Source organism: Oncorhynchus kisutch, linkage group LG23, assembly GCF_002021735.2.
Source record: "Oncorhynchus kisutch isolate 150728-3 linkage group LG23, Okis_V2, whole genome shotgun sequence".
NCBI classification, from domain to species: Eukaryota; Metazoa; Chordata; class Actinopteri; order Salmoniformes; family Salmonidae; genus Oncorhynchus; species Oncorhynchus kisutch.
Window position 1 is genome coordinate 36,869,256 of NC_034196.2, and position 26,264 is coordinate 36,895,519.

General features: G+C 41.9%; 2 protein-coding genes across 2 annotated transcripts in view; one reads left to right on the plus strand and one right to left on the minus strand.

The window, feature by feature from the left end:
* Positions 1-1,495: 1,495 nt before the first annotated feature.
* Positions 1,496-18,912, minus strand: ptpa (protein phosphatase 2 phosphatase activator). The gene is made up of 10 exons (XM_020458041.2): positions 18,850-18,912; positions 15,926-16,035; positions 15,438-15,524; positions 12,505-12,630; positions 12,253-12,370; positions 11,911-12,010; positions 11,683-11,807; positions 11,379-11,479; positions 7,417-7,524; positions 1,496-2,662 (listed from the first exon to the last, which is right to left on the minus strand). The coding sequence occupies exons 1-10, from the start codon at positions 18,872-18,874 to the stop codon at positions 2,588-2,590; spliced, it is 975 nt and encodes a 324-aa protein (XP_020313630.1). The 5' UTR covers positions 18,875-18,912; the 3' UTR covers positions 1,496-2,587.
* A 3,500-nt stretch (positions 18,913-22,412) lies between these two features.
* crata (carnitine O-acetyltransferase a) overlaps positions 22,413-26,264 on the plus strand; it is a 31,503-nt gene continuing 27,651 nt past the window's right edge. The window contains exon 1 of the mRNA XM_020458040.2: positions 22,413-22,678. Within this exon, the coding sequence (XP_020313629.1) occupies positions 22,652-22,678 (27 nt within the window). The 5' untranslated portion in view covers positions 22,413-22,651. The remainder of the gene's footprint in view (positions 22,679-26,264) is intronic.

Below are 26,264 nucleotides of genomic sequence, written 5' to 3' on the forward strand. Positions count from 1 at the left end.
GCAATCGCAACCACACTGCACACGTCCCTAACCCATCTGGACAAGAGGAATACCTATGTGAGAATGCTGTTCATCGACTACAGCTCAGCATTTAACGCCATAGTACCCTCCAAACTGGTCATCAAGCTCGAGACCCTGGGTCTCGACCCCGCCCTGTGCAACTGGGTACTGGACTTCCTGACGGGCCACCCCCAGGTGGTGAGGGTAGGTAACAACATCTCCACCCTGCTGATCCTCAACACTTGGGCCCCACAAGGGTGCGTTCTGAGCCCTTCCTGTACTCCCTGTTCACCCACGACTGTGTGGCCATGCACACCTCCAACTCAATCATCAAGTTTGCAGACGACACTACAGTGATTACCAACAACGACGAGACGGCCTACAGGGAGGAGAAGAGGGACCTCGGAGTGTGGTGTCAGGAAAATAACCTCACACTCAATGTCAACAAAACCACGGAGATGATCGTGGACTTCAGGAAACAGCAGAGGGAGCACCACCCTATCCACATCGACGGGACAGTAGTGGAGGGTAGAAAATTAAGTTCCTCGGCGTACACATCACAGACAAACTGAATTGGTCCATCCACACAGACAGCGTGGTGAAGAAGGCACAGCAGCGCCTCTTCAACCTCAGGAGGCTGAAGAAATTCGGCTCGTCACCAAAAGCAATCAAACTTTTACAGATGCACAATCGAGAGCATCCTGTCGGGCTGTATCCCCGTCTGGTACGGCAGCTGCTCCGCCCACAACCGCAAGGCTCTCCAGAGGGTAGTGAGGTCTGCACAACGCATCACCGGGGGCAAACTACCTGCCCTCCAGCACACCTACACCACCAGATGTCACAGGAAGGCCATAAAGATCATCAAGGACAACAACCACCTGAGCCACTGCCTGTTCACCCCCCTATCATCCAGAAGGCGAGGTCAGTACAGGTGCATCAAAGCAGGGACCGAGAGACTGAAAAACAGCTTCTATCTCAAGGCCATCAGACTGATAAACAGCCACCACTAACATTGAGTGGCTGCTGCCATACATGTAAAAAATGTATCACTAGCCACTTTAAACAATGCCACTTAATATAATGTTTACATACCCTACATTACTCATCTCATATGTATATACTGTACTCGATATATCTACAGCATCTTGCCTATGCCGTTCTGTACCATCACTCATTCACTCATCACTCATATATCTTCATGTACATATTCTTCATCCCTTTACACTTGTAAAGTGTAAGGTAGCTGTGTTGTTACTGGTGACCTACTGAGCCCCAATATACCAAAGTCTGGTTGGTAATTGTGTACCGTCAGTGGTATACCGATAACCCTTTTCGTAATACTGAGCAGACCCAGACCCAAGCTGAGAGGAGCTGTACTGCTCTGGCATGGTTACACATTCACCATGGATGCTGGAACAGTGTTGGAAAAGACAAGGCCTATGTGAAAGAAAGATGACCAAGCCAGCACGGTACAGGTCAGGTTGGTACAATAGTGTCAAAAGGGTATACTCACATTTTAATGTTTAATTTCTAACCCTATTTCATTTTAATAAGTTCTTTGAGAACCACGTTGACATTTTCAAAACCAACCACCAGCTTCAACGAAATAATGACCGAACACCAAAATTAACAAATTATTATAATATGACTTACAACTTAGATGATCATACAGGCAATAATGACAGACACATTATGCAACAAAACGGAAAACAGTTGGCCAAAACATCAGTGGACACTCAAAACAAAAATCAGAACTGCTAAAGAATTTAGAATATCTCAAATAATCAGAGAAACACATTTATATCACAACCAGTTGTAAAAAAAAACACAAAAAACAGCTCTGTCTCAAGGACTCAAGTGTCCAGTATGGGGTAGGAGCTACACACATCAGGCCACTCACAGTAAAGCCAAGCTCTTGTCTCGGCAATGTTTATCCAACAAGGCTAACCTATCCCTGCTACACCAGGGGCGTGTTCATTAGAGCACACAATGGAAAACGTTCCAAAATATTACGCAACAGAAAACAAAAAATGTGTTACTTATTGGACAGGTTCAGTTAGTCCCCTCTTTCAGTCCATTTTCTTCCATTTGGTGCCTAATGAACACAACCCTGGTCAGCATTCGTACATTTATAGAAATAAATAGACACACTAATAAAGGTGCACACACTCTCAGTATTGCATTGAGAATGACTGACAGCTTTCCATAACACGCTTACACACACACACACACACACACACACACAGAGACACACATACACACAGAGACACACATACACACAGAGACACACATACACACACATACACAGAGACACACATACACACACATACACACAGAGACACACATACACAGGGGGACAGAAAGACAACAAAACAAAACCGAATTGAGTCACTGATGATCGTGGTGCCGTCATTGGCAATTTGGGGAGGATATTTGTTCTCGAAAGAGAAAGATTTTGGGGTTGGTGTCTGTGCTAATATTAGGGATGAATTTGGGGATCTTTCTTGGGTGAGGATCGGGCGTTCATCCTCAAGGGATGTTGGGAGTTTGGTCTCTCCGTCACACACATGGTTTCTTTGGATGGCCGTCAGGGCTTCACAGGCTGGATGGAGATGAGACTGCCAAACTTGAAGTGCTGAATAACAGGGAACTTCTCCAAGCACTAGGAGTAGACAAGGAGAAAGAGAGAAGGGAGGGAATTTACAAGGATGAAGAGAGATAAAAAGAAGATGGTCAAAGAGAGAGAAAGATAAGGAAGAAAGAGAAATGGGGGGGGGGTTAAAAAGAAAGATGGAGACAGGAAAGAAAGAGATTAGGTATCAGAGATGAGACATTTGAGATATTTGTTTACCCTGTGAAAAATACATAAAGCGAATAGAAGACCAGTGATGAAGAACAGAAATGGTACAACTTGACACTGCTTTACTTCATCTAGTGCAAACTTGGTTTAGCATCATCCATACACACCAACCAAAGCCAAACTATGGACTTGTCTAGAGCAAGCAACTTCATGCAATTCACATAAGGTGGTCTATGTCCTGAAATAAAGCACAAATCTCCACTCATGGGTGTTTCTTCCAAACAGCCTCTAAAAAAGCAAGTTGGTGGATTTGTTATCCAGCAAGGTGTCAAAGCTTGCTTGCAAGAGCTTCCAATCACTGATTGTTATCGCAAATTTGCATCGCTGATCATTTGCATAAATGCTTCAGAGACTGGAGCTACCACAGGACAGCTACCATTAACCCTTATCAGGTCATCTTTCATCTCATCCACAGCTGCCAGTCCTGGCTCAGTTACCTCTGGCTGTGACAATTTGGTCACATTTACATTCGTCTAACCATTGAGAGTTGTATCTGCCTTTCGTGTGGCTAGCTAGCCACTTCCAGACCCGACGAGACATTGGTATTTATACTCTCCATGGACGTCTCAAAATCAGGGCTGTTGTACGAAACAAATTTATCATTGGATCGTCTCTAACCAATCAGAGTATCAAACCAATGATGGCTCTGGCACAACCCATTGGAATCTGGGGCCAATTAAAAGGGTCAGAATGTGTTCGCATTCTACAAGGCATCAGGTAGGAAAACTAATCCAGGCTCATTGTGGAGAAGAAACGCTAGTGGGCGTGGCGTTGTGCGGCAGCGAACCAGCTAACTTCACACTCAGATCGCTGGCATATGAAACTTTGATAAATAAAATGGGAGTTTGAGTAGTCATTTTTCAAATCCATGCCTGTTTCTACAATCGTGTGATCACCATTGAAAACAATTAAATGGAGACAGCTTTCACCTGGCAGGTAGTTCACACTCCTAAAGGTGATAGACTGTTGGGGTGATTGAGTTGCCCAGTTCCAAATTGACCACCAGTCCCTAGTTAAAATAAATAATATATAAATAAAGAAACACCTTGACCTCAAACAGATGACTAACATTGCTTCTGCTTACTACTTGGTAGTAGCACATTGCCAAAATCTCTGTGGTTGTATCTTCGGAACAGCCTGTAAAACTGGTCTAAAACTAGTCTATCAAGCATTGTGTCAAAGTTTGCTAGCGAGAGCTTCTCTCCTCTGACGCAATGTTGTGTCGCTGATCATTTGCAGCCCTGAAGAATGCAGTGTGCCGAAGTGTTTACCATTAAACTGTTGAGAACATATACAGAATGCAGTGTGCAGAAGTGTTTGTTTACCATTAAAATGTTGAGAACATATACAGAATGCAGTGTGCCGAAGTGTTTACCATTAAACTGTTGAGAACATATACAGAATGCAGTGTGCAGAAGTGTTTGTTTACCATTAAAATGTTGAGAACATATACAGAATGCAGTGTGCCGAAGTGTTTATCATTAAACTGTTGAGAACATATACAGAATGCAGTGTGCAGAAGTGTTTGTTTACCATTAAAATGTTGAGAACATATACAGAATGCAGTGTGCCGAAGTGTTTATCATTAAACTGTTGAGAACATATACAGAATGCAGTGTGCCGAAGTGTTTACCATTAAACTGTTGAGAACATATACAGAATGCAGTGTGCCGAAGTGTTTGTTTACCATTAAACTGTTGAGAACATATACAGAATGCAGTGTGCCGAAGTGTTTACCATTAAAATGTTGAGAACATATACAGAATGCAGTGTGCCGAAGTGTTTACCATTAAAATGTTGAGAACATATACAGAATGCAGTGTGCCGAAGTGTTTACCATTAAACTGTTGAGAACATATACAGAATGCAGTGTGCAGAAGTGTTTGTTTACCATTAAAATGTTGAGAACATATACAGAATGCAGTGTGCCGAAGTGTTTATCATTAAACTGTTGAGAACATATACAGAATGCAGTGTGCCGAAGTGTTTACCATTAAACTGTTGAGAACATATACAGAATGCAGTGTGCCGAAGTGTTTGTTTACCATTAAACTGTTGAGAACATATACAGAATGCAGTGTGCCGAAGTGTTTGTTTACCATTAAACTGTTGAGAACATATACAGAATGCAGTGTGCCGAAGTGTTTACCATTAAAATGTTGAGAACATATACAGAATGCAGTGTGCCGAAGTGTTTACCATTAAAATGTTGAGAACATATACAGAATGCAGTGTGCCGAAGTGTTTACCATTAAACTGTTGAGAACATATACAGAATGCAGTGTGCCGAAGTGTTTACCATTAAACTGTTGAGAACATATACAGAATGCAGTGTGCCGAAGTGTTTACCATTAAAATGTTGAGAACATATACAGAATGCAGTGTGCCGAAGTGTTTACCATTAAACTGTTGAGAACATATACAGAATGCAGTGTGCCGAAGTGTTTGTTTACCATTAAAATGTTGAGAACATATACAGAATGCAGTGTGCCGAAGTGTTTGTTTACCATTAAACTGTTGAGAACATAGTGTGACTTTTCTTCTTTTTATACACTACATCTCTAGCCGCCAAGAGTGAAATGATTCAATGTCTCCTTGTGCCTCCATTGGAAATGACTGATTGTTTATTACTTTGAGCCACTGAACTATGTGAATCCACAGAAAATGCTAAAGATTTAGATGTGCCTACTTGTTTGGTCTGTATGGGGCAGAGGCAGAGCAGAACAGGGGATCAAGGGGGATAGAGAGCAGTTGCTTCCCGATGTATCTCTACCTGAAAATGCATGATCTAAGTGATCGATAGTTAGTATTCAGAAGTCATGTATGCCTTATTTACTTTGAAGAACTACTAAAACAGTGATTTTGTCAGACAGTATAGGTCTAGTTAAATAAAGGTAAAAAAAAAAAAAAAGATTTTAATAGAGATTATATTTGTATTTTATCTTACCTTTATTTAACTAGGCAAGTTCTTATTTTCAATTAGCCTACACACTTTTCAGAACACAGTGGGTTAACTGCCTGTTCAGGGGCAGAACAACAGATTTGTACCTTGTCAGCTCAGGGATTTGAACTTGCAACCTTTCAGTTACTAGTCCAACGCTCTAACCACTAGGCTGCCCTGCCACCCCGAGTTGGAATGAAATAAAAGCCATCAAACAAATGTAATATATACAACTGAAATATTTGATTAAGTAATGTGAATAAATAATGGTTAAGTGATAAGCAGTAAAAATAATAAATGTACTGTCATTTTTTTGTACTAAAACAACCTAATCACTCAGCACTACCTATCTACTTCAATACTCAAACACATTACATGGTAATAGCATAACAATTCCCAATAATAACTATTTTAGTTGATTTATGGTTCATACAACAGCCACCTTGACATGCTACACTGGTATCAAGTATGAGGTCTCTAAAAAAGGTAAGTACTTCTTCAATCCACATTTGTTCAGTCTTTGTCAATTGACTTTATAACGTCTGTAAATTAACACCCCAAAAAAAGTCCACCAGGGTCAGGATAAACATTTGAACAGAACGTCTTGTCTGAGAGTTGCATATTTTGTTGTTGTGCCCTAGCAGAAGTTGAGAAATTGCGAAAGGGCTGAGGAGGGAAGCAAGCAGCAGGCTAGAGGCAGGGCAGCGGTAGAGAGAACCAGAGAAAAGAGGGAGAGAGACAGAGCTGATTCCCTATGTGGGGCCGGGGGAGGGAGAGTGGAATGCGAGCCTGGGAAGGATGGGGGGGGATGGGTGGGTGGGTGTTAGCAGACAGCTTGGCCCCTCAGCTCTGGGAAGACTAGCAGGCCCACTCTTGAAAACACAGGATGTGGGCTCAGGCAGGAGAAGGGGGTGGGGCCAGCGATACTCTCACACACATACTGACACTGTTCCGCTCTCTCAGTTCCTCTCTTGTTTAACCCTTTCCTGCCTCTAACTTATCAATAGAATCATTAGCCTACTCGCTCTTCAGAACACAGTTACATTTATAATCACACATCAAGATAGCGTTATGTCTTAAGTTATATTTGAGTATTAATAAATAAGATTTATTTATAAGTCTCTTTATTCTGTTCCACTTGGGAGGACTACACTTCTGTTTGAGTGAAATTCTGTAAACATTAATGATTAAACTACTTTCATGACCCCTGACATGAAATTGAATCCCTAGTCTGTAATACCTCAAACTGCCACTGGGGAAATCCAGGTGACAAAATTCACCTTTAAAAAGCAAAGTCTGATTTCAACTAATGACATTTACCCCTTGATTTGGGAGAGTATGACTCAAATATCTTAATGGGATAAGTACAACTACCTTGTAACCTGACTGACTTATGACTCCACTGTTTATATCTTGGTTGTCATAGGTGTTAACTAAAAGATATACATCTTCAAAACGTGTTAGAAACCAAGTGCAATTTAACTGTTAATGTTATGGGACCCATTTTCTTTATCATTTACCTTTTATTTTAGGGGGACCCACTGTCAAGGTTCATCATACACTTTTAAGTGTAGATTTAGATTTTTCTCACTCTGTGGGGTGTGTCTCCTCTTACCTCTGCCTTGTACATTCGGATCAGGCCCTGGTTGACTTTGGACCAGGTGGGGACAGCACTGATGTTCCACAGCTGATTGGAATGCTCAGCAAACGGACCAGTTTTCATCTGGGGGAGGGGAGAGAGAGAGTGTGTGTGTGTGTGTGTGTGGGGGGGGATATAGAAAGAGAGAGGGGGAGGGGGAAGAGAGAGAAAGGAGGAGAGCGTGAAATATATGTTTAATTCATCCATTAGCTAACCAGCCAGTAAGGAATATATAAGCCTAAGACATTACAAGACATAATGACAGGCAGGTCAACAGTTGTCCCACTGTCCATCTCATACTTTTTGGGGTGCCAGTGAGGAGAGTGCATTTCTTTTTTCTTTCTGTGTGTGTGTGTGCCCTTATATTTACCCCAAGGGAAGAAAGAAAGACAGACAGAGACAAAGAGAGCAATAGGGGCTCTGAATGAATGAATGTAGTGGTAGTGATTGGGACACAGTCTCCCTCCACAGCACCTCCCCCCCACCAAAACCCAGAGGACGGCTTGTGACCGGGGCAGGAACCCAACCCTAGCCCCTGGCTTCCCCCGGGCCTCCACCAGAGAGGGACGGGGGTGGGGTCTAGTGAGGGTACCCTGACGGAAGGAGTGATTCACAACAGCATGTGGGGAAGGAAATGACTCTGGTGAGTTTAGTACACTACACACAACCTCCCACAGAGGCCGAGACTGTGTATATATATGTACATTTGAGTCAGCATGTGAGCGTTCGCACGTGAGAGAGAGAAAATATGCAAGCAGAACAACAGTTTGTCTGAGAGACCATACAACACACACACAAACAGGGGAGGGAGAGAGAAATGTGCTTAAAAAGGCACACATCCATACACAAAAGAAACCTGCATATATACACCCCCCTGCCCCCCCCAGGGGGACAAACACTTATCTGGAGGTGACTGTATTCCCTCCCAAATATGCCCTCCAAGACAAAACCATCATCAAAAACTCTTGCAGATCTGTCGCATGCTGGGTCTGTAAGCTTTGAGACTCCTATGGTAGGTACACCTACAGCTCATCCCTTGGCAGTAGTACTGTGTACCCAGAGTCTCCGAGTGCGTTCACAGTCTACTTGAACGGAGCAATACTCAATCATGAGGTGTCAAACGACACAATATTAAGAAATGCTATAGATGAAGACCTACCAACCAACGGAGACAACTTCCTGGACAAAACATTTCAGTGTAATAGTGAAAGTGTAAACTTCACAGTAAAAAAGCCTATCCAACCAAAAACAGAGACCTAGAAAACCTAAGCCTACTTCTTCACTATGGTGAAACACTAAAACAATACAGAAATACACTACGGAAAAAGAAGGAACAGCATGTCAGCTCAATGTAATTGAAGAACCCATATAATCTAACCACAGTTATCTATCCAAAATGGAGATGTACGGATAAACCACTTCCCCAATCTTTTTGTTGCTATAACAAAGAACAAAAACATATACATGATCAATTATAAATCTTAGACTCAGCTATTAAAGGCTACTAGAACCCACTGCATTATCCAATTACATTGAATGAATTAAAAAGGACATAATACATCCCTCCAACCCAAAAAGGCTTGTGGTGTTGATGGTATCCTCAATGAAATGATCAAATATACAGACCACAAATTCCAATTGGCTAAACTTAAACATCCTCCTCAGCTCTGGCATTTCACCCAATATTTGGAGTGATCACCCCAATCCACAAAAGTGGAGACAAATTTGACCCCAATAACTAGATATGCGTCAACAGCAACCTTGGGAAAATCCTCGGAATTATCATTAACAGCAGACTCGTACATCTTCTCAGTGAAAACAATGTACTGAGCAAATGTCAAATTGGCTTTTTAACAAATTACCATACGACAAACCAAAGGCAAAGTCTTCTCATGCTTTGTTGATTTCAAAAAAGCTTTTGACTCAATTTGGCATGTGGGTCTGCTATACAAATTGAAAGTGGTATTGGGAAGAAAAAAAACATACGACATTATAAAATCAATGTTCACAAACAAGTGTGCAGCTAAAAATTGGCAATAAACACACAGATTTCTTTCCGCAGAACCATGGGATGAGAAGGGATGCAGCTTGAGCCCCACCCTCTTCAACATATATATAAACGAATTGGCGAGGGCACTAGAAGTCTGCAGCAAGAAGGGCCTTCTATGCCATGAAAAGGACATCAAATTCAACATACCAATTAGGATCTGGCTAAAAATACTTGAATCAGTTATAGAACCCATTGCCCTTTATGGTTGTGAGGTCTGGTGTCTGCTCACCAACCAAGAATTCACAAAACAGGACAAACACTAAATTGAGACTCTGCATGAAGAATTCTGCAAAAACATCCACAGTGTACAAAGTAAAACACCAAATAATGCATGCAGAGTAGAATTAGGCCAATATCCGCTAATTATCCAAATCCAGAAAAGCTGTGTTAACTTCAACAACCACCTAAAAAGGAAGCAATTCCCAAACGTTCCTTAACAAAACCATCGCCCACAGAGAGATTAACCTAGGGAAGAGTCCCCTAAGCAAGCTGGTCCTGGGGCTCTGTTCACAAACACACCCCCAGGACAGCAACACAATTAGACCCAACCAAACAAAAAGATAATTACTTTACACATTGGAAAGAATTTATTTTTTAAAGATATAGCATTCTAGTTTGCTCTTTGGACCTAAACAGAGATTACACTGTGGCAGAATACCTGACCACTATGACTGACCAAAACTTAAGGAAAGCTTGGACTATGTACTGACTCAGTGAGCATAGCCTTGCTATTGAGAAAGGCAGCCGAAAACAGACCTGGCTCTCAAGAGAAGACAGGCTATGTGCACACTGCCCAAAAAATGAGGTAGAAACTGAGCTGTACTTCCTAACATCCTACCAAATGTATGACCATATTAGCGACACATATTTCCCTCAGATTACACAGACCCAAAAAGGAATTAGAAAACAAACCCAATTTTGATAAACTTCCATATCTACTGGGTGAAATACCACAGTGTGCAATCACAGCAGCAAGATGTGTGACCTGTTGCCACAAGAAAAGGGCAACCAGTGAAGAACAAACACAATTGTAAATACAACCCATATTTATGTTTATTTATTTTCCCTTTTGTACTTTAATTACTTGTTACAACACTGTATATATGCATAATATGACATTTGAAATGTCTCTAGTCCTTTGAAAATGTTGTCAGTTTAATGTTTACTGTTAATTTTGTATTGTTTATTATCTATTTCACTTGCTTTGACAATGTAAACATATGTTTATGGTGCCAATAAAGCACTTTGAATTGAGAAGAAAAAGTGAGAGAGAAAGAGAGATCAGGAGAGGAAGAGGGAGGCCCCCCGCAGCTGCAGCAGCTTTTTGCCGTTTGGGGGCAGGAACAGGACATAGCAACACCTCCTCCCTTCCCCTCCTTTTCTGCCACAGTCTCAAAATCACATTCCCCTCTCTCTGCCACCACCCAACACACCCTCTTCTAAAGATGGATATGGGGTACTGTGTGTGTGTCTTGCCGGTGGAATGGCTTACACAAATCAGTCCTTACTTTAACACTGAATTTGCTTATAGTCACTATGACTGAGACGTGGTTGTCGTACCTAGCTACCTTAAGATGAATGCACTAACTGTAAGTCGCTCTGCTAAATGACTAAAATGTATTGAATTTTTTTTGTAAAAATACACAAGTCCAATTCCTCTGTCTCACAAAATGATGATCAGAGTTTTGTGAACCAAAAATCAGTCAACTCAAATCAATTCAGTGATTCAATTAACACGTTAGAAATCCCCATAGAATGCAATAGGGAGAAAATATACATTCACAACCCGCATCACACACAATTCATTGTGTGTATGAACTGAACTGCGGTGGCATGGACACTGAACACCCATTTTCTGTTTTTCCTTCTGCCTAAATGTCCCCCTCACCTCATTAATGAATTTGATACACTCCAGGAACATGTAGTCGTGGTGATTCTCGTTGACAACTTTTTCATCGACAAAGTGCTTGGGCTCCAACGTGGGGTGGTCTGGGACAAAGGGAGGAGGAAGCAGAGGACAAAAAGAAAAAAACTGTAATTAGACACACCGACCACTGGGTGTCACTCTTTCCCTTGGCACACAGCAGTATAGCCCTTATAACTATCAAATATGCATGACACATATTTTAAAATACTTCCGCTGTGCATGGGTGAAGTAGGCTTTGCCTGGGCTAGTGGAGTAGGCCTCTTACCTACAAACTGGGAGCTGCCCCATATGAAAGGTAGAAATTGGAAATCATCCAACCCCCAGACCCCCTGGCTGCCAGCAGGCTCCATTCTGTAGGTTTTCTGAAGCTTGCGCATGACCACCAGATACCTGGTGGGGTTTTAAAAAGAAAGTTGTAGTTTCATTTATAGTCCATACGAGGCACATACAATCATTTACAGATTGTGCACACATAAAACAGTGCCTGTCTCACCTGTCAAACACCTTGAAAATGATGGCCAACTGGTCATCTACCCTGAGAGCTCCGATCTTGCAGAGACAGCAGAGGAAGATGGCAAAGGCAGCCTCGTGACCTGACAACAACAACCTGTGTCATTCATGGACAGTCACACACGCAGATGTGATAAATATAAGTATGTCCTATTGTTACGAATAGAGTTGTAGTGGGCAATACCAAAGTCAAAGGCAGAATATATTTGTAAAGGACAGCGTTCTGAAGAGGGAAAGAACAGGATTTGTGATTCAACAGTGCCCTCTAGTGGGCATGTGAAACAGGGACACACACACGTTAGGGATGTGTCTGTCTGGGTGTTACCTGTTCCATAGTCTATCCTGGTGGAGTTGCCCACCGCCTCCTTCAAATACACAGCTATCTCTGGAGCCGCAGCTGCCTTGTCTTCTGGGATGACTGCAGCAACCAGGCCCTCTGCTTCCTACACACACCATTTTTTACATTTGTGTCATTTAGCAGAAACTCAGAGCGACTGCATATCACAACAAAACCTCACACACAAACAATTTTATTAAAACACTTGTGAATAGTATAAACCTTTTGTGTGAGTGTTACCTGGTCGAGCTTGGCGTACCAAGTCCTGTAGGCCTTGTTGCCGAAGCGAGAGGGCTGGTCTTCAGGAGGGGTCTCATCTATCCAGCGGTCCAGAGTCCCCAACAGAACCAGAAGCTTCTCTATGGTCTGAAATGAGAACAGACACACTGAAACATTCACAAAAACCCTGCTAACATATTTAACTGTTATTTGGATACATTTGATTCTTATTAGCACTTCAGCAATTTTGCCAAGAAGGATAGTTCATTATTATTCAGGTGACATGCAAAGTTAGTGAAGACCTATACAAAAAGACTCAAAACTGTAATTGTAATTGTTGCCTAAGGTGCTTCCACCATGTATTGACTCGGGTAGGCGGTATACTTCAATATCATCAAGATATGTTTTTATTTCAAATTAATTCATACATTTGCCATCAATTGTTACTTCCCAAGGCTCTAAGGGAAATAAATGTGAAAAGAACACAAAGGGGGTGAATACTTCTTGTTTGTGTACCAACAACAGCACAAGGCATTGTGGCTCGATATGACCCCATTCTCCCTGTGTCCCTCTCGGTCTTCCTGATGATGGAAAGAAAAGTTGCCTCCTGAGACCCATTATGGAGGGGGATTTGCCCATCTTTCACACTGACTGACAAGTCAGCTTCGCTATGGCCATAGATGGCCCTCCCACTTCACCTCCCAAACTACTCCATAATTCATGAAAAGGAGGGACAGTAGTAGTCCGTGTATGTGATGCTAAGAAAGGCAAGAATACAATATAAATGGATTTACATGTATTTTTTACACATGGAATTACAGCCTGTTCAGGTGGGATGGAATTACAGCCTGTTCAGGTGGGATGGAATTATAGCCTGTTCAGGTGGGATGGAATTACAGCCTGTTAAGGTGGGATGGAATTACAGCCTGTTAAGGTGGGATGGAATTACAGCCTGTTAAGGTGGGATGGAATTACAGCCTGTTCAGGTGGGATGGAATTACAGCCTGTTCAGGTGGGATGGAATTACAGCCTGTTCAGGTGGGATGGAATTACAGCCTGTTCAGGTGGGATGGAATTACAGCCTGTTCAGGTGGGATGGAATTACAGCCTGTTCAGGTGGGATGGAATTACAGCCTGTTAAGGTGGGATGGAATTACAGCCTGTTCAGGTGGGATGAAGTTTTTGACCGACAGTATAACATCACAATCTGATCTGAATAGTCTGACCAACGAGCAGTCATCTTTTATTTTCATTTGCATCTTCCTACCTTGTAGGGGTAAGCTCTAGAAAACGGGGTAGCAGGCATCCTAGCAGGTTAAGAGCGTTGTGCCATTAAACCAAAAGGTCGCTGAATGAATCCCTGAGCTGACAAGGTCGTAAAATGTGCCGTTCTGTCCTTGAGCAAGGCAGTTAACCTCCAACAACAACTGCTCCCTGGGCACACATGACATGGACGTCGATTAAGGCAGCCCCTCGCACTTCTCTGATTCAGAGGTTTTGGGTTAAATACGGAAGTCACATTTCAGTTGAATGCGTTCAGTTTTGCAACTGACTAGGTATCCCCCTTTCCCTTCCCTTAGTGTCTAGACGATCCCATCTGCCTATCTGGGCCGTGTATGTAAATATATTTAAATTTGTATCAACACGCCCACACGATCAGATTGAGCATTTTAAATGGCTAAAGGAGGCTAAAAGGGAAACAAAATATTTAAAATATACAGCCATTGAAAGGAGCGAAGTACAGAGATCCTTGATGAAAACCTGCTCCAGAGCGCTCAGGACCTCAGACAAGGGTGACAGTTCACCTTCCAACAGGACAATGACCCTAAGCACACAGTCCTGCATTGTCTTGGCTGTCTTCGAGACAAGTCTCTGAATGTGCTTGAGAGGCCCAGCCAGAGCCCGGACTTAAACATGATCAAACATCTCTGGAGAAACCTGAAAATAGCTGTGCAGCAACGCTCCCCATCCAACCTGACAGAGCTTGAGAGGATCTGCAGAGAAAAATCAGACAAACTCCCCAAATACAGGTGTGCGTCATACCCAAGAAGAATCAAGGCTGAAATCACTGCCGAAGGTGCTTCATCAAGGTACTGAGTACAGGATCTGAATACTTATGTAAATGTGATTTCAGATTTTTTTTTCTTCTATAAATTATCCGCCCAAAAAATGTCCCTTGTTTTTGCTTTGGCATTATGAAAACTGGAAACACTTATCTCCCTCACTAGCTTTAAGCACCAGCTGTCAGAGCAGCTCACAGATCACTGCACATAGCCCATCTATAATCTAGCCCAAACAACTACCCCTTCCCCTACTGTAATTATTTATTTTGCTCCTTTGCACCCCATTATTTCTATTTCTACCACGCACATTCTACCACTGCAAATCTACCATTCCAGTGTTTTACTTGCTATATTGTATTTACTTCGCCACCATGGCCTTTTTTTGCCTTTACCTCCCTTATCTCACCTCATTTGCTCACATTGTATATAGACTTATTTTTCTACTGTATTATTGACTGTATGTTTGTTTTACTCCATGTGTAACTCTGTGTTGTTGTATGTGTCGAACTGCTTTGCTTTATCTTGGCCAGGTCGCAATTGTAAATGAGAACTTGTTCTCAACTTGTCTACCTGGTTAAATAAAGGTGAAATAAATAAATAAATAAAAATGAGGTAGTGTGTAAATTGACGAAGAGAAAAAAAAACTATTCCTTAAATTGTAGAATAAGGCTAATGTAACAAAATGTAGAAAGTCAAGGGGTCTGAATACTTTCCAAAGGCACTGTATATACAAAAATTGTTTATAGAACAGTTATTTTCACTTAATAAACACCATGATTTAGACAGACTGCATGGGGGCTTTAAATTAACAATGTGTAATAAACCTTGTTTCCATCTGAAGATATGTCACTACATCATGAGTTACTAGTGTTAGAAAGGGTGCTTACATACCTCAGACACTTTGTATTCACATGTAAGTTTCTTCCCCTTCACTCCCTCGTTCAGCGTCAGAATGAATCCCATGTAATCAGCATACGCCTTTGAGGAAGAGGGAAGGGTAGAGAGATATGGTTAGTACTCTGAATGGAGGACCTGACTCTTGTAGTTCTCCAATGCTGTCATAACAGGTTTCATATACCCTTTGTATATTCGGTTGGGATAATAAAGACTAATCTACTTGAACATGACTATCTGGGTTGAGGCATGCCGAGTACCTGGGTTGTGTTCATTAGACTACGCAACAGAATACTTTTAAAAAGCTTTTACAATGGAAAACTAAAGAGTTCATCCCAGTAGTCCCTCCCCATTTAAGTCAATTTACGTCCATTTGGTGCCTAATGAACAGGCCCCTGGAGTTTTTCCATTTCCATGTAGTGGGTGTCTAAACCCTCTGGGCTATAGATAGGTTCATTTCTAAACCTATCATAGGTGTGGCGTACCTGGGAACGTTTCCACTTCCCCATATCAGGAAACATGCTGATCTCCTTTTTGGGCACCATGAAGTTCTGACAGACAGGGATCGGTGGTGTGTCATCTTCGGGGGAGGAGCCTGAAGAGTAGAAGGGGAAACGAGTCATGGCAATGGCTTGCGAAATTATCGTCAACTTCCTTCAAACTCCACGCAGAGAAATAAAAATGGTATCCATGGGTTCACCTGACTCTGGGTAAGTAGAAAAGTAGCTTAATTGCCAAAATCTTGCACTATCCCTTTAACCAAACAGTCAGATTACCATATCCAAACTCTGACCCTGTTTCTGTAGGAGCAACTTCTGCTACTACTTCTAATGCTGCACTGTGTTCGAGGCCTGATTCTGAGACATAATACAATACTGTCCGCTTCAGCCCTCCCCAACAAATTCTGTTTGAGTAATCCCTCTGGAATAAATAAACGTTTAAGAATAACCACACACAAAAATACATAACACACAATACACACGCACTTTGAATGATTTCATGTTCTGGGTTTCTAACTTAAGGCAAAACAAGCTTGTTTTTTCACCTGTCTTTGGTCAACTCAGTAAAGTGACCGGGCAAAAGAAACGATCTAACATCGTCAAGTGCAGGGGAGTTTTCCAGTTGCAACCAAATACACCCAAAAAATGATTTCAAGGACTTAAGGCCTACAGTGACACACACACCTGCACCATGCAGCCCATATATGGGATACTCATCAAGCATTGGCACGCCATCCATACAGATTTGTTTTCGTCATCACCGAGCAGCACATGAAAACATTGATATAGTCTAACTAATGTCAGTGTGCCCTGTATAAAGCTATGGCATCATGTATGACACAGACTGACACTGAAAGGCAGGGACAATATTGCCTTTTTCCATCCATTCACTTCATGCCCAAATGGCTATTAGCACATTATATCAATAGCTAGCTAACTATTAATAAAAGTTACGTAGTTAATGTAACAGTCATTTGCCATTAATTGGCTCATGCTGATTGTACAAAATGAAAGTAGCTAGCAATCATCTATATACAACAGGTGGGTCTAATCCTGATTGGTTTAAACCCCATTCCAGACGGTGTCTATTCCACTATTCCAATTACCACCAGCTAAATATACACCGTTAAAATTCCTATTTACTCTGTTCCATCTGACTGTGCAATCCGCTGGATCAGCCCAGCCAGGCAATTTATAAACCTGATCTCCACTTTAAAAAGCATCTAGACATTATCTCACATTTCTTTTAGACTATCATTAGGTTTTCAACAGCAGAGATTTGTATGAACCTTGCTGTCTGTCTCTGACATTTGCAACATTGTTTCAACATTCAAATTAGATCTCCAGCAGTCCCATTGTAATGAATGAGTTGGGACAAGACAGACAGGCAGTGTCTCAGCGAGTGGAAATCCTGAATCACCTGGCATAATTTCTATGGATATATACAAAGAAATGTCAATTGAAAAAAGGTACAACGAAATTAAGTGCAGATATTTTGCAGACTTTCCAGCTTCAGTTTGAGTGATTTATTTATTTAACTAGGTAAGTCAGTTAAGAACTAATTATTTATAATGATGGCCTACCCCAGCCAACCCCTGACGACTGTGCGCCGCCCTATGGGACTCCCAATCACGGCCGGTTGTGATATAGCCTGGAATCGAACCAGGGTCTGTACCAGGGTCAACGGCTCTAGCACTGCGGTGCAGTGCCTTAGAGCGCTACGTCAGTCGGGTGCCCTAATTGTATTAGCGGTGTTGTTGGCTAGCTTCTCTGAACAACCGTGTCATGACGAGTGAGCACATTTGCTATGCCATGTGAAATCTCGCCTCATTAGCTCATTGTTATGATGTATCCAAATAACTGTCACCAGAAAACAGCTTCAACAAATGCAAATACTTTGTTGTTAATCTGGGTGCATTTTTTTGACTTGACTGTAATTTAGCCGTAGTTGGCTAGCTATCAAGCAAGGGATAAGAACGATGCCAAGCAGTATGACAATAGAACATTTAGAACGTCGAATCCATAGAGACGGTCGCGTCTCTAGCAACCGAACTGATAGACCAGCCGGCTTGGGTAGCAACCCTAGATGCGTCGGGCCAAATAACACCCATGACAATATATCCTCCAAAGACTGGCTTCGCGGGCATTATCACTCAATTATACAACCGGTGGTTCTAATCTTGAATGCCGATTGGTTAAAACCGCATTCCTGGCGGTGACTATTCCACGAATGACCACCTGCTAAATCTGACGTTAATGTCTATTTAATATGTTCCATTTCACTGTGCAGTCCACTGTCTCCGGTGGTAATTTGTGGAATAGACACCGGCTGGAATGCGGTTTTAACCAATCAGCATTAGACCCACCCGTTTTATAAATTATGAAAACAGTCATTACTGAGCAGCACATGAACACATTGATATAGTCTAACTAATGTCAGTGTGCACTGTATAAACTATGACACAGCCTGACATCGAGGGGGGGACAATATTGCCTTTTTCCGTCCATTGACTTCATGCCCAAATGGCAGTGCATTAGCACATTCTACCAATAGCTTCTTGCTAGGTTAGCAAATTGCATTGCTAGTGTAACATAGTCATTAGCCATTAATTAACTCATGCTGATTGTACAAAATTAATTTAGCTAGCTATCATCTACATCATGCAATAGACATAAGGTTCTGTAATTTGCTCACTACTAGCTAGCGCCTCGAATTAGATAGCTACTTAACCACGAACAAATAGTCTAGCTAGCTACATTGCTAACCAGGACCCATTCATTGGCTCACGAAAAGTTACGAGCAGCATTGTTCCACATGAGGAATCTCCTTCTACTTCTTTCTTATGAGAAACCATTGCATTCATTTTAATATTCCAGAAAATTCAGCATTAAACGATGAAATCAGCTACCTGAATGGTGTTCAGTCTCCGCCATGTTTACAAGAATTGTGGTAAAGCCAGATATCTCACCGGATGTATAAATGTGAAGCATCCCGTTGGCGTTTCCACTCACTACCAAATATGGTGATGAAAGGAAGCCAATGGAGAAGATGGCGCGAGATTGATTTTGGCTAACATTCTGCAAATTTTCTCATCGATGAAACATTTAATCTCAATACAGTTTTCTGTTTCCAAAAATCGACTCAGACTAAGTTTTGTAGACTTTACCCTTTGGCAAAGTTTTTTAAAAATTGCTTTGTTTAGAAGGGGAAATTAATGCGCACGCGCACTTCAGATAGTAGGCGTTCCATAACGGATATATGTAAATACCTGCCAGGACGCGCAAATAGGATCTCGCTAGCTCGTGCTTGGTTCTGCCCACCTCCTTGCTTGTTCTCCCCACTATGATTAATTTGTTCCCATTGGAAACGGCACGTTGTTGTCTATCTTGGGATAGTTATACAAATCTTTGGTTGAAGTTTTGACAACATTAGTCACCTTTCAACTTTCACCCTAGTCTCGAGCGGCTTTTGCAGCGCGCCCTCGTGCGTTGTTGCGGGGCACTGCAGAGACTAGTGCGTAGGCACCATAGATGTAGATATAATCGGATTTGAGTCCTCTATTTGTCACATGTATCGAATATAACAGGTGTAGTCTTTACAGTGAACGGCTTACTTATGAGCACTTTCCCAACAATGCGGAGTTAAAAACAAAGAAAATATTTGCCCAAAAAAAGGAAATATGAACACAAGAAAATAATAATGAGGCTATATAGGAGTACCAGTACAGAGTCAATGTGAAGGGGTACGAGGTAGTTGAGGTAATTAACATTACATCTGCATGTGGGAGGGGTAAAAGTGTCTAGGCAATCAGGATAGAAAATAAACAGAGTAGCAGCAGACTCGTCTTTATATCTGTGCCATTATAGCATCTGTGACAGCATGCGCAGCGCCATTGAGGCTGCAACCCATAGGAATCCCCACCCAGTTGACTACTTTAAAATGGCAGAAGCATGGTGGAAGCCCTCAACGGCCCTGCTGCACATGCAAAAAAAAAAATCGCCACTAGAGTCCTTTATTGGGCTCCAGAGTGGTGCAGCGGTCTAAGGCACTGCATCTCAGTGCTAGAGGTGTCACTACAGAACCTAGTTCGAATCCAGGATGTATCACAACCGGCCGTGATTGGGAGTCCCATAGGGCGGCGAACAATTGCCCAGCCTCGTCCGGGTTAGGCCGTCATTGTAAATAAGAATTTGTTCTTAACTGACTTGCAAAGTTAAATAAAGGTTAACATTGTATTTATTTATTTACAAATAGGAGCGTAAGTTTCTACAAACTCTTGGTGCTTTCAAGACAACTTGCAACTCCGGAAAAAAAGGAGGTAAAATCATGACATAGGTGATCTTCAAGTCGGAGCTCTAGAATGACGCCAGTTTCCGACTTGGAATTCAGAGTTGGATGGCCATTCAAAACTATTTTTCCCAGTCGGAGCTCGTTTTCACCGAGTTCCTAATTGACTTGAACGAACTGAACTCGGAAGTCAGAGATTTCCGAGGTCGCAGTTGTCTTGAACGCATATTTAATGCAGACGCAAGATTCGGAGTGTTGTAATGTCGTTTTTCGTCACAAAAGATGCGGCTCCTTGTAGTACGCTCCGGGATTCGATATATTTTTTTACTACCTGATAATTGAGACACGCGGTATAATTCCTTCCGCAGCATGGGGGCAGTGTTCTCACTTAGTGTTTTGATTTGATCTACACAACGTCTGATCTGCGCCACTCGGGAGCATAAACTACGTTTCCATCCAGTTTTTATGCGAGTGAAGTCATATCATAATAAAACAAATCACTACAGCTTTGAAGAAAACAACACGTTTCGGTACAATTGTATAAATGCCGACAGATTAGTTTGACATGGTGGAATCTTTTTTTGTGCTGGTAAAATGTATTACGCGAGAAATGGCGGTGGAAATGCCTTTTGCACAAATACTGATAAAACAAACATCATATCGAAGTAAACTTGGAGTCACGCCTTGACATTGTGCGTGGTCCTCCCACTACGACTTGGGAAACAGTTTATTAACATATTAAATAATAAGGTATTATGAACTTCACAGGGTGGTGAAAGTGCACGGTGATCTTGATGCTTCTTTCATGACATGATGATCGATGCTTGACTGCGGTTTGACAAATAAAAATATTGTCACTTATACCCATAATAATCTCATTATGTACTCTAGACTCCCCGCACTGTATCTACAAGCCGTTGGCTAGAGCGCACTTGTCAAGACCTGAGTAGGCGCATTTGCTATTTAACGCAAAAACAATCATTTAAAATGCTACGGAAACACATTGAATTTGAGCGAAAAAAGTAAGTATTGTGTGCACTAGGTCATCACGCACTGATTTTTTATCTGCAACAAGTCCGTTTGGTGGAAACACCATTGGTTGGAAAACGCGCATATTTTCTTTATGCGGATGAGCGTAAAAATTCGCATGAAAATATTTCGCCAATTGGATGGAAACCTAGCTATAGACTGACCAGTGAAAAGCCAAGTGAAAGCTATGATCTCTTATTGATGTCACCCTTTAAATCCACTTCAATCATTGTAGATGATGGGGAGAAGACAGGATGTTTAAGCTTTGAGACATGATTGTGTGCCATTCAGAGGGTGAATGGGCACACAAACCGGGTAGGTAGTAGGTGCCTGGCACCCGGTTTGTGTGTCAAGAACTACAACGCTGCTGGATTTTTTATGCTCAACAGTTCCCCATGTGTATCAATGGTCCACCACCCAAAGGACATCCAGCCATTTTGACACAACCGTGGGAAGCATTGGAGTCAACATGGGCCAGCATCCCTGTGGAACGCTTTAGACACCTTGTAGAAACCATTCCCAGACTAAATGAGGCTGTTTTGAGGGCAAATGGGGGTGTAACTCAATATTAGGAAGGCGCTTCTAAATGTTTTATATACTCAGTGTATAGGCTATGAGAATTAACGTAACAGGTTAGGAGACTGACTGACATCATCATTCAACTAAAATATAACTTCATTTACATTGAACATTTTACAAAAGTAAATCGTGCATCTATTTATCTGAAACCCACAGCATGAACGATTCAGAGTAGCTTTGCGTTCCTAACAGTGTTGTCCACATTATCCTGCTTTTTATTTTCATGTTCTTTGTCCTATTTCTGTCTTAAAGTTCACAGGCAACAAATTTAGTTTAGATATTTTTTGTGATCTAACTGCGCCACAATCCAAAATAATAAAGTTGTAGTCTATCAAAGTAATTACACCAATTATTTTACTAAATTTAACATTGACTATATGTAAATGCTTTGCTTTGAATAGTAAAGTAAACCCTTTAAGAGCTAAAGAACGACATCTAGTTTATAATTATAAATCTGATTATTTCACAAAAGTTTAGCTAAAAACGCTGCCAATGCCAGTGAGGGAAAGCAGCTCTTCTTTGCTTTCACAAAATGAAAAGAGCAAAATTAAAATTTGCTATCGCCCCTGGTGAATGGAACTGGGACCGGCGAGGAGATCATGTTACCAAAAGGTGTCAACGTAGTGAAGCTGTAACTGCGCTAGCTAGTACTATCTTTGGCGTTGTTGTTTTGAAGGGAGTTCCTGAAGTAACTATTCGCCCTTGAATACGCTTTGTGGTCCGTTCATTGGAGTTCAGCTGGGAATGAGAAACCGATTAATTCCTGTACTTTGAGCACCGGGCATTTGTGGGCGGATCTTTCCGAATCATCCAGAATGTTGGGCATTTTAGCCAGGACGATGGTGAGTACACAATCAACAACGTTAGCTAGAATAGCACCCTTGTAGCCCGCAAAACGGTTTAGCAAGGAAAAACAAGTGTTCGTAGGGTGTGTTCTAGTTATATATCGAAAACAATGGGCATTGAGTCAAGTAACTGTAGCTAGCTAGCTAATGTTACGCAATTACAGCCTCGCTGTGTGTGTCAAGCAATGTGTAACACGTTAACTAGTCGGGGCAAAGTCAAGCTGGAGATTTGCCTTATTGATATCGTTGCTGCAGTTAAAATTATATTACATATTCAGACTTTCCTCGTTTAATACCAATTAAACAAAATGTGCAAGAATGGTATAAATGACATTCTTAATCAGCTTAATCAGCTGACTATAGCGAACAAGTTTTTGCACTTCGGTTTCGGTTGTTTTTGGAGTAAAAATGTAGCTAAACCGTTGCTCTCCTCCGCTGACGGTTAAGGCGGACAGTCTTAACACTGCAACGCCTACTTTTGCGTGGTAATAAAACATGTCTATAGCTTCACAACCACGTAAAATATCGCTCTCAAATCAATTTGACATTGTTCAGAGACTTCCCTCGAATCCACTGCAAATTGTTTAGCAATTGTTTTTTTTAAATCTTTTTGTTTTTTAAAATTCTCTTTACAGAGAAATTCTTCCACCTTTTATAGGCCTTACATGAATACAAACAGCAGTGATTAGTTCAGAGACCTCGCAATTACTTTAGTATTTATTTTAAAAAACGTTGGCTGTTTTTCAATTGAATACATTTTTTAAAATGTTTTTTAAAACTTCAATAGCTTCCACCCCATATCACTTGCATGAATTCAACCAACTGTTATTGGTTCAGGGACCTCGTCAAAACAATGTAAGCCAAATGCTTTTGTATTTTTTTGAATTTGGCAATTGAATTTTCAATTAATTTAAACTGAATTTACATAAATACGTTCATAACTTCAATAGCGTCCATCATGACGTTCATCAGCCAACTGCAATTGGTTGATGGACTTATTCCCGCCAATCCACGGCAATTACTTTTGTTTTTTTTGGCTTAATTAAAAAACAATCTACGTTTATGACTTGAATTAATGGAACAATTACAGTCCAGCTTTTGCAGTGTTACCATTTGGCTATCTTTAAAAAAAAAAAAAAAAACTAGGCAGTTAATAAGAACAAATTCTTATTTTCAATGACGGCCTAGGAACAGTGGGTTAACTGCCTGTTCAGGAGCAGAACGACAGATTTGTACCTTGTCAGCTCAGGGGTTTGAACTTGCAACCTTCCGGTTACTAGTCCAACACTCTAACCACTAGGCTACCCTATCACCCCTATCTAAAGAGGGTCATGGTTACTCCTGCCCTTTACCAGCCATTTATTGAGTGATCGAGCTCTGGAGGGCCAGGGGTAGCTGGTGTTCCAGATGGCCCCACTCCATCCAGCCAGCCCCCTGCTCCTGGGACATTTGGGAGAGGGCCAAGGAGGGCTGAGGCTGACCCAGGGAGAGGGGACTGACCTGCAGCCTCCAGGGGCCACCACTCAGTCCAGCCAGCTCTCTGCCACCAGGGACATTTGAGACAGGGGACCGACCTGCAGCCTCCAGGGGCTGCCACTCAGTCCAGCTCACACACCTTCTCCCTGGGGCCTACCTGACCTCCAGGCAGCCACTGGTGATGTCTCTGCCACTTGAGGTACCCCTGTCTGGGCCTTACTCCTATCTCTCCCTCCTTGGACCTCTCTGGAGCTCCAGTCAGGCCCCCTCTGACCTGGTGACCTCTCCCCCACTCAAGGCACTCCTGTTTGGTGCTTACTCCTCCCTCACCTTCTCTGGAGCGCCACGCCTTATACTGCATTTCCACAGCTTAAGTCCAAACTGTAACTCGGCCACTCAGGAACATTCACTGTCTTCTTGGTAAGCAACTCCAGTGTAGATTTGGCCTTGTGTTTGTAGGTTATTGTCCTGATGAAATGTGAATTCATCTCCCAATATCTGATGGAAAGCAGACTGAACTAGGTTTTTATCTAGGATTTTGCCTGTGCTTAGCGCCATTCCATTTATTTTCATGTTGAAAAACTCCCCAGTCCTTAACGATTACAAGCATACCCGTAACATGATGCAGCCACCACTCTGCCTGAAAATATGGAGTAATGTGTTGTATTGGATTTTCCGCAAACATAACACTATTCAGGACAAAAAGTTGTCGCTTTGCCACATTTATTGCAGTATTCCTTTAGTGTCTTGTTGCAAACAGGATGCATATTTTGGAATATGTTTATTCTGTACAGCAGTATTTCCCAAACTCGGTCCTGGGACCCCGAGGGGTGCACGTTTTGTTTTTTGCCCTAGCACTAGATGGCTGATTCAAATAATCAAAGCTTGATGATTATTTAAATCAGCCGTGTAGTGCTATGACAAACAAAACATGCACCCCTTGGTGTCCAGGGAACCAAGTTTCGGGAAACGCTACTCTCCTTTTCACTGTCATTTCAAATCAAATTTTATTTGACACATGCGCTGAATACAACTGGTGTAGACCTTACTGTGAAATGCTTACTTACAAGCCCTTAACCAACAATGCAGTTCAAGAAATAGAGTTAAGAAAATATTTACTAAATAAAGTAAAGTAACAATAAAATAACAATGAGGCTATATACACGGGGTACCGGTACCCAGTCAATGTACGGGGGTACAAGTGAGTTGAGGTCATTTGTACATGTAGGTCGGGGTAAAGTGCCTGCACAGATAATAAACAGCGAGTAGCAGCAGTGTACAAAACAAGTGGAAGGAAGGGGGGTCTATGTAAATAGTCCGGGTGGCCATTTGATTAATTGTTCAGCAGTCTTATGGCTTGGCTGTTAAGGAGCCTTTTTGACCAAGACTTGGTGCTCCAGTACCGCTTGCCGTGCGGTAGCAGAGAGAACAGTCTATGACTTGGGTGGCTGAAGTCTTTGACCATTTTTGGAGCCTTCCTCTGACACCACCTACTATATATAGGTCCTGGATGGCAGGAAGCTTGGCCCCAGTGATGTACTGGGCCGTACACACTGGAGGTCGACCGATTTAATCGGAATGGCCGATTAATTGGGGCCGATTTCACGTTTTCATAACAATCGGAAATCGGTATTTTTGGAAACCGATTTGGCCGTTTAAATGTTTTTATTTAACTAGGCAAGTCAGTTAAGAACACATTCTTATTTTCAATGACGGCCTAGGAACGGTGGGTTAACTGCCTTGTTCAGCGGCAGAACGACAGATTTTTACTTTGTCAGCTCGGGGATTCAATCTTGCAACCTTACAGTTAATTAGTCCAACGCTCTAACCACCTGCCTCATGAGGAGCCTGCCTGTTACACGAATGCAGTAAGCCAAGGTAAGTTGCTAGCTAGCATTAAACTTATCTTATAAAAAACAATCAATCATAATCTAGTTTATCTAGCGTGTCCTGCATTGCATATAATCGATGCGGTGCGTATTCGCGAAAAAGGACTGTCGTGCTCCAATGTGTACCTAACTATAAACATCAATGCCTTACTTAAAATCAATACACAGAAGTGTATATTTTTATAGCTGCATATTTGGCTAAAAGAAATCCAGGTTAG

Excerpts from the sequence above, each read along its gene's own strand:
- ptpa (XM_020458041.2), bottom strand. The coding sequence starts at position 18,874 with ATGGCGGAGACTGAACACCATTCAG. Across the intron at positions 12,631-15,437 it reads GTGAATACAAAGTGTCTGAG|ACCATAGAGAAGCTTCTGGT; the intron begins GTATGTAAGCAC and ends TTCTCATTTCAG. Across the intron at positions 11,808-11,910 it reads ATTTTCAAGGTGTTTGACAG|GTATCTGGTGGTCATGCGCA; the intron begins GTGAGACAGGCA and ends AAACCCCACCAG.